The following is a 12,276-nucleotide window of genomic DNA, read 5'->3' as shown; positions in this document are numbered from 1 at the left end:
ACAGGGTATTTTTTTTTCAGCCCTACTTGTCATTTGCCTGTTGTGTTCCTCAAGCATAAATTGAAAGTGGAGTGCAGTTACCTCTAACGTTTTATTTCTTTGAGAATTTTTTGGAGCTGAGATGAATTGCTTTTCCTTCGATCATGAGCTGGAGTTCTCAGCCAAAGGCACAGGGGACAAATTAAACTTAGTCTAATATTATTTTGTTTATACAAGGGACACTCTGGAAATTTATAATATAGGTCCAGGGGGCCTGGGTGGCTCAGTCGGTTAAGCATCCGATTTCGGCTCAGGTCATGATCTCGCGGTCCGTGAGTTCAAGCCCCGCATCAGGCTCTGTGCTGACAGCTCAGAGCCTGAAGCCGGTTTCAGATTCTGTGTCTCCCTCTTTCTCTCTCCTCTCCCGCTCATGCTCTGTCTCTCTCTTCTCAAAAATAAATAAACGTTAAAAAAAATTTATAATATAGGTCCAGGATATCTTCTTGAATTTGTATTAATTCTAAAACTGTATTTCCTGCTTTGAGGGTTCAGCATTTGCCACGTTATCCTGATAGGTTCTGTGAAATATGTGGAAACCTTGAAAAATTACACTTTGGATGATAGATTAAATATTGCCATCTTCTGTTCATTATGAGAAGTACCATTGACTTTCAAGAAGACATCTTGGGTGGCTCCTTTGCTTGGAAAGACTACCAGTAAATTATCCCAGGTCACAGGCATTCCACTGTTTAAAAATGTGAACACAGAATTCTAATTATACATTAATAATAATAATAATAATAATAATAATAATAGTATTTTGAGTTTTATTTATTACACTGTTTAAAAAGAGTATCTCTGCAGTATGTGGTAAATAGGCTTAACTTGAATTATTCAAGAAACAAAATAAATATAAGGTTGGTGTAGCATAAGGATACTTGCAAGTCTCCTATTGTTTCCTTTGATGAAGCTTGTTGTAAAGGATTGGCCAACAGCTTTGGAAAATAATTATACAAAGCAGTGATATTTTGTAACAGTGGGTTTCAAAAGAATAATGCTTATAAGTCATTTTAGAAAAAAGTTTCCCCTTAAAATGAAACTTGTAAGGGATAAACATATGTTGTCTTCAAAATAACATATTTTTTTCTTGATGAAGGCCAAACCCTTTGTTCTGATAGCGTGCCCAGGAGAAGGGTGACGGTAACTGGAAACAGTGTCATGAGGGGCTGATGTGCCCCAGCTGATGTGACAGGACAATCATGGGCAGGACTGTTATGGAGAAGTGAGGCGTCTGCCAGCCCGGGCTCTAAGTACCACTGGCTTGTCCTCTGCAGTTTTCTTTCTCGCTGCTAATATGTGTTATGTCTATAATTTAAATTAGAAACCTAATATACTGTGTTTGTAACAAGGACACAAAAGCATCTAAAATAGTATTGATCGTGTCCCCTGACACTTGCCACCTGTCTCTTTGTTCTGCCTGCTGCCAGGTTGGTATAGTTGTTCATTCATTTTAATCTGCTTAATTAAACGTGTATAAACGTGAATACATATCTATCATTTGTTTTGCAAGGAATGAGATATTTGTATGAACATTATTCTTTAGGTTACGCTTGTCACTTAACATGTCATGGCCAGTTCCAAATCAATGTACATGTCTCTCTGTCTCTCTCTATATATGTAAAATCCATATCTTTCTTTTTGTTTGTGTAGAAGTTCAGGGTGTGAACACAGTATAATTTGTCTCCTCATTACCCTATTGGGATATGCATAGATTTTCAGGTTTTTACTGTTACAAAGTTTTAATACACATTCTTGGACACCTGTCTTTATGTGCTGGTAGTTTTAATTGTGTATGATTCTCACAAGTAAAGATCTGGGTCAAAGAATGTTTATGTTTTTAACTTAGCTTTTTGGAAAGTATTTGTTAATATCCCCCTGGTACCTCACTGTCAGCCTAAAAACTGATAGATATAGATATAGATATAGATATAGATATAGATATAGATATAGATATAGATATTTTCTGGTGGTGAGTTCCTGGTGTCAGTTTTCTGCCTGGGATAACCCACCTGCCTTTTGTGGACAGAACAGGAACATGGTCAGTGAATACTGTTTCCTAGGATGTGACCACCTGCTTAGCCAAACAGCAAGGATAGAACATTAACAGTAATACGTCCGTCCATTCCAGAAACGTATGTATTTTTCAGCTAAGGCAGGGCTTGCCCCCTGCTTGGTTTGAGTTACACAGGATAAGGGCAGAAGTTTCCGTTTAATAAATGTCGTCAAAGTCCATTGTCTTTAACCTGATTTGCACTGGGAAACCTCCACTTCACATCTACAAAATTATGGTAATGAAAGTGGTCCCCAAACCCTCTTAGCAGGTGTCTAGTGCCTGGAGGAAATGGCTCTGGAGAGAGGGCTGCATCCCCTCGCTTTAGTCCGTGATTCCTGTTCAAGGTTTAACTGGGGGATTCTTGGAGGCAGATTAGAAACCTGCCATCATTCCTATAGGATAATGTGTTTATCGGCAGTATAATCCTGGAAGATATGATTTAGCTCACAGAGCTTTGTACTCCAGCTGTATCTGCCGATATTCTTTTGCCGACCTACAGGTTATGATGTTTGGTTAAGTCAGGGCGACTCGGCTCTTTCACAGAATTGCATATCCGGCATCTCTCATGGAACTGTAAGAGGCATCTCCAGAAGGGATGTGCAGAATGCTTTCCAGCTAAGAAAACGTTTCCCCACGTCAACAAACGTATAAGCTCAGCATGCGTGCCTGAACAGCTCAGCACACTATTCCCCTGATTTCAAACATGTTGTGTTTCTGCACATCATTTTGAACTGCTTTCATGGCTGTCGGGGAAATGTGCGGGTTGTGTTATGTCCTGAATGCCATCGGTGACCCTTCTGTTTTGCTGACCACTGCAGCTCAATGCAATGGCAAATCGTGCCGCAGGGAAGGGCTATGAGAACGAAGATAACTACTCCAATATCAAGTTTCAGTTCATCGGGATAGAGAACATCCACGTCATGAGGAACAGTCTGCAAAAAATGCTGGAAGGTAAGCATTTCCTTAGGCACAGCAGTAAAGAAAAAATGCAGCGAAACGTTTTCATGTCAAGTGGAATAAGAGAGCCTTTTGCTTTTTGAGTTGTTACAGTGATGCTGTTTACATAGGTGGGGTAAGTTGAGACAAATGTCATATTGCAGTGACTCCTTAAACATTCAAGCCTTTCCCTTATTTTTTGTTAAGTGTCATGGTGAAATGGTTTTATTTTTAAAATTTATTTTATTTATTTATTTATTTTTTGGGAAAGTCCGGGGCTCTTCTGTGCTTACGGTCTAAAGATAAAAGTGCACGGGAGTATTTTTTCTCTCCCTCATGATATTAGTTTGACCCACATTCAAGGCCATTTAGAGATAAGGCGGCCCTACATTTAGAGCGATAGCCAGGTCTGTTCGTGTGTGGAGATGAGGTGTATACAATGAATCCGAGGGGCCGAACGGCCATGAGAAGGGAACGTGTTGGAGGAGCGGATACTCGTTTCTTAACAGCGGCAAGCACTGCACTGCGCCTGCGCCTAAACCGCCGCCACACCGCCCTGCGTCTCCCCTCCCCCTCCACCCCAGCACCTTGCACAGCAGGACACATACACGCAGGCTTATGGAGACAGGAAGTTACAAAGATGGATTATGCAGTGTACAGCCACCATTCTTGTGGCCAAACCAGCCATAAGCTGATTAGCAGAAATTCTGCATTTCAAGCAAAACCAGTCTCATTTACTGCTTCTGCTCCATGTGATTGTGAAGGCGCCGTCCACCGCCTCTGGCTCTAGTGGGAACCCAGCAAGGAGGATGCAAGACCCTTGGCTTTGCACCTTGGGGTCTTGGAAAGACTGCGAACGCTGTGCTTGCACTCTGAGGCCCTGGAAAGGTGGAACTGAGTGGGAGAAAAGTGGGCTGTCGGAATAGGAAATGGAGGGTGGAAGGAAGGGGACAAAGGAAGTGCTTTTCCTTTTCCTAGGGGTACACATTTGCTCTCAGTTAGTATGCACTTCTCTGCCTCATGAGAAGGACAGGGGTAGTGAGAACCTTGCCGGGTGGGGCTGGAGGGACTTGAGCAGCACATTCCTGATTTCCATTCTCTTTCCTCATTTTGCTGGGTCAGCTCAGTCACTGCGAAACTTGCACATGTCAGTTGCCTTCACTGGGCCCTGTTACCTGCTATAGAATGAGAGGCCCATTTCTATGGGCCCTTCAAGCCCTATGGGTCTATGACTATAATTTGATGCCCCTGGTTGCAAATATCTTAACCTTGGGCATTTGAATGGTTAGAAGAAAGCTCATCCGGCATCTGAAAAAACCCACCACGGCCCCAGAGAATCTCTTATTTCCTCATGAAAGTCACCTTGTCTCAGGCCACAGTGACATCCCTGGGGCATGACTGAGCTTCCTAAACTTCTGGAGATAATCATGGGCAATTTGGCTGTCCCTGCTATAAGTTGTGCTTTTTAGGTGTCGAAAAATTTGACTAGCTTTGTGCTGTTATTAAAGGCATAGGCTAACTTTAGTATGAAAACTTTAGTGTGAAGTTCATTATCAGATTCATTAAAAAAAACAGTATTTTTCATGCAGTAATTTCATAAGCTGACTTTTGAGAATGTACATTTTCTTCTATGCAGAAAGGAGCTCTTAAGATTAGTTTTTATAACCTTTCACTTGGACTTTAGGTTTCGAATTAGCATTATTTGGTTTCTCATTAGGAACTGTTGCTCCTGCCCTTATACCTGTGGTCTGCCTCCCTTCCTCTGAAGGGCAAGCAAACTGACAGAGCCCTGGAGGGCGGTCTCTGTTATAAGAGGGACCACAGTAGTTCGACAGCACTTTTTCAGCTCTCTGTCAGCACAGTAAGCAAGGACAACCTTCTGGATGACTTTCAGGGAACTTGGCCAATGTTTGACTATCTGTTTTTACCAAGTAAATTATAAACCAATTGTGGAGGCTCAGCTGATGAAGTGATGCAACCAGACCCACCTTCTAAGGCTTTTTCTGTTTCCAGCAGGTGTCCTTGGCGTCAGAGAGATCGGAAGGGTTGTGCTGCTGGTCATTTGGTAGGAAGAGGGATAGTGCATTTTATTCATGGTTGTTGTTTTCTTTTGAGGTTTTTTTTTTTTACCACCGTTAATTAATATCAGAATAGATTCTGAATAATGGAAAAGGAAAAAAATGTTTGCATTCTAGCTGCTCTGTGAGCAAGGGCTGTGAGATATTTCATTAGAAACTGAAATTTAGGACCAGGTTCACATCTGGTGTAGGTCCATTTATAGAGCTCATTTAATTTTAACTTTGATTTCTAAGTTCTAAACCAGACTTATTTTGCGGTATTCATATCTCCCAATGAGATAGTAATGATACCTTCCAGTTATGAAGGACTTTTGTAATTTCTTGTTTTCTACAGTGCCTTCCCTTTGGATGATTGGGATAATGTTTTTCCCTCAAATAATGAAAGGATGCCCTATATTTTCTTTTTTTTTATTATTAAAAATTTTTTTAATGTTTATTTATTTTTGAGAGAGAGAGAGAGAGTGAGTGGGGAGGGGCAGAGAGAGAGGGAGACACAGAATCCAAAGCTGGCTTCAGGCTCTGAGCTGTCAGTACAGAGCCCGACGTGGGGCTCAAACCCCCGAACCGCGAGATCGTGACCTGAGCCAAAGTAGGAAGCTCAACCGACTGAGCCTCCCAGATGCCTCTATTTTCTTTTTTCTTTTTAATTGGAATAGTCAATAAAAAGCCCACATGTCTCTACCATGTGGACCTCTACACACACTCTTCACAATATGGCAGGTTATCTTTTCAAGGCGTGCCTCTCTCCAATTCTAGAGTCTGGTATATTACATTTAAAACATTTTTACATTACATATTTAATTTAAAAGTTTTTAAAAACACGCACTTCCCAGGACCACATAATGAAGCAGGATTTGTGCCTAGTACTTTCCATCACCTTAGAGCGATCCTCATTGATTTGTGGGTCTGGCATCACACAAGCTCCCAGATAACCACCACACATGGTAACAACGTTATAACATTTATGGAGTGCTTACTATGTAGTGGACACTGTTTTGATTTCTCAGATGTATTTATTCAACTAGTCCTCACGGACCCTTGTGGCTATTCTTAATATCCCTGTTTTACGGATGAGGAGGTTGAGGTGCACAGGCTGAGAAACTCATGCGCACTCACAACAGTAGGTGGTAGAACCAAGATTTTCCCCTGATTAGTAGGAATCCAGATGCCACACTCTTCAGCACCTGGCTTTATGGCCTTTCTAGGTAGCAAGTTGGGTAGAAAGTGCCCTGGCCACGCGTCTGAAGAACTGGTACTGGGTTCTGTCTTTAGTCCCTGAATAAACTTGAACAAACCTCATTTCCTGTACTTATAAGACAATGTGAACAATGCATCATCCCTAACTTACAGATTTACTGAAAAGATTCTTGGCAAACCATTAAGTGCTTTCCAGTGTTTGGTGTATTATGCTTTCTCATGGGAAGCAGTACTGAGCTTGAAGTACGTTATGAATAAAATGGGTAGGTTAATGGGCTACGGATTAATTCAGCCAGCCACACAAATACTTGATAGGTCCCAGGCCTTTCTATGGGTTACTTTTCTCACTTTCTTTATTCAGGAGATGTGGAGTGAGATAGCACAATTTTAGAGGCATGGAGGTGCTTGCCTTATGATAGGGTCTGTGTCCACTCAGCAAAAGTTCATCAACAATAATTTAATAAACCACCTGTCAGGTCTTGTGGATGTTTTCTCAGCAAATTTATTTAACAGAGATACAGATCTCAGCCCAATGGCAGGTCAGATGGGAATGGGTCCAGAGCACGGGGAAAGGGCCCAGCATCCATTCTGCGATTTGGACAATACTACAGTGAGGGGCTGTTTGAACAGGGCCAGAGTCAATTCAATTTAAAAGCTTGAAATCTTTGTAGCAGGACCCACAGTGTAATCACTTTTGTCATATCCCCCGGAATTGTGGGCATTGACAGTGGAGAAAGTTTTGTGGCAAAACTAGGTGGCCCCAGAGATCGCATCTGATCTGTGCTTCTGTGTGAAGGTTCTGAGCCCAATTATTCAGAACTTTCATTAGGTGTTGAAAGGATGGTTGAAAGCAGAGAATTTTGAGTACGTCATGGGAGGCAGTGGGTATTATGGTCATGTGACTTCCTGCTCTGGTCTCCCTGCCAGGTTGCCCTGGGCACATCAAGGTCTAGAAGGGAGCAATCCCTAATGCACCCAGCTCCAATTCCATGAAATATTTCTCTCTGCTCACAGTAAAGGTTGTGGCTATCGGTTCAAATGTCCCTTTTGTTTGATACTTTCTTCTTCATCTCATACCTTTATGAGGTGAAAACTAATTCACCCCGGTAGAAATGGAGCAGTTTAACTCTTTACAGGCTTACAAATTTAAATTTTAAATGAAAATTAAAGTTTAAGTTTAAAATTTAAAGTTTTTCACTTTGAAGCATTTCCTATTACATTGCCTACAAGTTTATGAAGTTCTGTCAGATACGAGCTAATAAAAGGCTATAAATGTTAAACTTTTTTCAGTTCTCTATGTTTTGACTTTTTACCATTATTAACTTCCTCAATTACTAACCCGTTAGATGAGACAGCCAACCAGACCTGCCTGGAAATCACCATTTAGCCATAAGGTATGGGTTTCCACACAGAAAACCGAATTTGCCATTAACATGGAATTAGATGGCTTTACATTTATCTAAGGCTTTTCAAAAAGTGCTCCGCATGACCAACAGAGCTGTCGTGTCAGGCTTTACTTGTCATCAGTTCATGGTCACTTGGAGGAAAGAAATAGATCAAGAGCATGTACCTTGCTCTCTGTGGTGTTGTCAAAGGATGTAAAATGTGGCTGATAGGGTGCTGGATGGTATCAGCTAATCTGGACGATAATATCCTAAGCCCTAAGGCACGGAGGAAAGAACGTGCCTTCCCGGGGGGTTATGTGCTGTGGACTGGACTCCAGGTCAATTATTTACTGGCTGTGTGACCGTGGATGATGACTGAGTAAACTTCTTTAAGCCACCTTTCCAGTCTGAAAATTGGGAGTACATAATACCCTGCAGGGTAGATAATGTAGGCATAGCACCAGGCACAGTACCTGCATATTGTAAGTACGAAGAAGTAGGTGCTACCATAGTGATCTCAGACGTTCATCTGTACCTCAGACGGTTATTGAGAGTTTTCTACATGCTGGGCATTGGATAGAAAGATGCTTCATTCATTAATGCCAAACAAAGTACTGATTTTGATGCAGGGTAAATATCGTGGGCAGGGAGAAAAGATGCTTACTTGTTACTGAGGGCTGTCCCTAGGTAAGTCAGGTGGTTGAATGTTTTAACTGGACGTCAAAGCCAAAGACTTCATGTCTAGGTGACATTGTCAAGGAGAAGGCAAGAGGCAACAAAGTGATTGAAGGAGAGAATAGTGGCTGTTTTAATCCTAATTAGCTTTTATCGTGACATTCACGGACACAATTCAAAGATTAATTTCACCCTCAAATTACTGTTGGATACTTCGTTAATCATGATGGCTAGGTTTTGGATAACTAGGACATTTACACAAGGAATGCTGGGAGAAGACGGTGCCTCCCATGCAACTAAAGATAGACATGACTAATTTTAGTGACACGGCGAGCTTTTTTCCACAGGGCTGTCGTTGGAATTTGGCAATTCAGGAGTTCCTTGCCAGGGCCGGTAAGGTGTGAGATTTGGTGAGAATGTTGGTCCTGGCAGCTCTGTCAGTGGGTGTGATGAGAGTGGAATGGGTCCCCGCCCACTACATCCCCTGCAGCATATGCTGCTTCGTTCATGTGCTGCCCCCATCTTGATCTTCAAGATTCCTGGGCCTGCTCTCCAGTGCCGACCGCTGACATTGTACATCCCCCCTGACTTCCCGGCCTCTCACCATTTTCTCCCAGTCTAGACTTCTCTATTTCCATTTGCTTTAAGTTTCCTATTTAGACGTTAAGCCTTACCTTCAGTTATGTTCCTGTTCATCCTGGCTCAGTTTGCTTACTGACCTAATTATCATCTATTTGTAGTGGGGGAAAAAACACGGAAATTGGAGTCAAGGGAACGCGATTCCCATCACAGCGTACTTACTGTGCTGATAGTGTGTGGACCTGGTCCTCTTCTAGAAGCTGAGATAATTAGCCCTACTGCAGGTGGGAGGTTGTGTCAGTTCGTGGAGAGAAAACTACCAAGCCCCCAGCCTTCCATATGGTAGATGTAATATAAACGGGCACGTGTGTTTTTGTATTTATTTGCTGCAAATTTTGTTCTTAGACACGGAATTCACTTGCAGAGCTAATAAATGCTGAGGGTATTTTTTGGTGAACCTGCTGCTCAATTTCCTTTAGGCCAGTGGTAATTAGTGTTACTGGAATGTGTGTGTGTGCATACATGGATTTATACACCCATTCATGTTTATTAGTAGCTGGACCCACACACAGACTCACTCACATGTCTGCCCGTGGATACTGTTTTCTCTGCTACTAATTCAGGCAGTGCTAACAGGTATACGGAATTTAGGCTTGACTGTGCCTTACCAATTTCTCTCATCATCCAACTCTTTAAAAGAAAACAAGGCTATATACAAACATGGCTTCCGTGGTGTTATTGTATAGTGATTCCAGAAAACAGCATCATGCACAAGGCTGGAGTCATTTTAGAGAATAGTCACTAATCTTGTTGGTGTCCTGTAGAGAAGCCAATATACAGAGGTGTCCAGTTAGTGTAAAGTTCTCTATAAAGAGGACCTGTGTTGCTTGGCCTGGATAGGGAGGAGCATAGCACTAACACTCATAAATGGGATACAATTCATGCAGAGCTCAGAAGTTATTCTGTGTCACCATGGTGGGCTCGAAGTAAAAGGCAGACTATAAAACAGGCGTAACCAAACACTTCCCTCTCAGAGGCCATCATTGAGTCCTCTTTGAATGGTTTCACCTGCTAGGATTTTCCGTGAAGGCAGATGACTACTATTTTGCCGGTTCGTTGAAGATCATTTCAGTGGGCTTGGCTTTTTGACTCTAAAACGGGAAAGGGACAAATCAAACATCAGCAGAACTCGGGTGGCTGTGAGGCTGGTAATTAAGGGAAGGCCATGTACACTTTGACGTTAGATCTTAGGAGACAAGAAAGACCAACATCCCAAAGGGTTCAAATGGAGGTTGTCTTTGCATCTTCGCAGATCCCACCCAATAACCATATATGAAAAAATGAGATTGGTGTTAGGAAATATCTAAGGAAGATTGTCTAAGGCTTATTTTCTCCCAAGCAAATTTCTTATTTCCAGGCCCTATATATATGTCTTCTTTTTTTAAGTGTTGTTTTTATATGTTGACGGGATATAGATGCCCTGTTATGTAAAACAAATACTGTCAGACCTGGGCATTAAACTCCTGGTAAGTAAGTACAATTCTCTGTAATCTGTGGCATATGTCTCTGATGTCAGCTGCAGTGAACTTCGTTCAGCCAAATGGTTTGTAAATATTGGTTTGGGTTTGGCAACAAGAGTGAACAAATCGGTATTTCTGTCTTATCCTGAGTTTATCCAAACAAACCTGCCAGTTTTAGATTTAAAAATGCAGGCACTGATTGTCTTATTCTCAAGTGTTCCCCCATCTGTCCATGTGTATTAATCATCTGCAGAGCTGATGGCGTTGACCCCGCCACTCGGCCTTTGGTGGGAGAACATTCCTGGGGCTTACCTTCTTTGAGAACCTGCTTGAGGTTATTTTACTTAGCGTGTGCAGTTTTTAACGTTCCTGAGAACAGAAATGTTAGACCAGGAGCCGTGCTCAGCGTGGGAAGGAAGGAGCTGGCCTGGCAGGAGATAGAGCAGCTTGTGCCCTTGCTGAGTGAGCTAAATGGAGAAGGAGGCACTGGAACATTCTCTCTGGCAGTCCCTTGTAGGGACTTGTTTCTGTGAGCTGTCTGTTCCTCTCTTGCTTTTGGCACAGACCATCTCCAGGTTAGCTGGAAAGCCTGGTGTCTTTATTTTTAAACTTGCTGTCATTTCCATGCCTTGTGGGAAGAGAAGGTGAAAAGGATTATTTGTTCTTGGGCTGAGCCTCAGGGTTTGGACGCCAAGATATCCCTCATGCTCCCTGGACTTTCTGAAATAAATGGGAATGCCAACTAGCCCTAAGCCCTACTACGATAACAACCAGAACGTTTGGCCTATTTAGTGAAAAGAAAAAAACACAAACGTTTGCAAGGTAATGTTATCTTGTGGAAGATTTAAAGGACAGTGGAGTCCTGAGACTCTACGTGGTGGAATGTGTGTATTTTAGGATTAAGTTGAACACTTTGGGTCATGGCCTGAGGTTAAACAGAGAGACCAAACAGCAGGCGCCCTGGGAGTGGGGAGAGGTCCCAGAGAGTACTGGAATTTTGCTTCCCACCGGGCTGGGTGCACTGGCACAGGCGAGCCTGCCCCCTGCAGGAACCGAGTGGTACTGCTGGGCAGGGTCACTGGGGAGGGAAGGCAGGGTGTGCTCAGTTTTAACGAGAGGCTGGCCCTCTGCCTTTGCATTAGATTCTGCAATCTGTCTTCACACTGGCCGCACACACCTGAGCTCCCGGGAAGATTTATGAGGTGCACCCTGGCTAGCTTGCCTTACGGTGTCGACTTTGATGTGCTCTCCTCCTAAAACTGCCCGATGTGCCTTGGAAGGCTCCTTGGCCCAGGCTTGAAGCCATCTGCCCTTTGCCACCTCCCTTCCTAATTGCCCTTTTGCCAACTTTATAAAAGACAAACACACCCTTGATCACATCCTCAGTCCTACTCTGATGTATTATTCCAGGGTGCGTGAGGGAATCCATAATTTAAAACATTATTGCAGGGATACATGTGCAAAAACGGTTGGAGACTGCTAATCAAGTTCATCTTCCTTGAGCACTCTAAGTCCCTGCGTCCCAGACAAATAGAATGAAAGGCACAGGCGTGGACATTTGTAATTTTATGTTTTCTAGGGGTGCATTAAAAAAAGTGAAAAGAAATGGATTTTTATAATACGTTTGTATTTAACTCAGTATATCCAAAATGTTATCATTTCAACATGTAATCATTACAAAAACTATTAGCGAGATATTTTTTATTTCTTTTTCACACTAAGTTTTTGACATTCAGGACATACCTTGCACTCATAGGCTATCTCAGTCCAGGCTTGCCACATTTCAGATATTCAGTAGCCACATGTGACTAGCG

General features: G+C 42.5%; 1 protein-coding gene across 1 annotated transcript in view; it reads left to right on the top strand.

The window, feature by feature from the left end:
- The window catches only part of MTMR7 (myotubularin related protein 7), a 56,231-nt gene that overhangs the window by 25,097 nt on the left and 18,858 nt on the right, over positions 1–12,276 (top strand). Inside the window, exon 4 of the mRNA XM_047091923.1 lies at positions 2,911–3,043. Within this exon, the coding sequence (XP_046947879.1) occupies positions 2,911–3,043 (133 nt within the window). The remainder of the gene's footprint in view (positions 1–2,910; positions 3,044–12,276) is intronic.

The sequence above is a fragment of the Lynx rufus genome, unplaced genomic scaffold, assembly GCF_022079265.1.
Source record: "Lynx rufus isolate CCGP_SWC_20201006 ecotype Redwood Valley unplaced genomic scaffold, mLynRuf1.p SCAF_3, whole genome shotgun sequence".
In the NCBI taxonomy this organism is placed as follows: Eukaryota; Metazoa; Chordata; class Mammalia; order Carnivora; family Felidae; genus Lynx; species Lynx rufus.
This window is presented reverse-complemented; position numbering and strand designations above follow the sequence as displayed.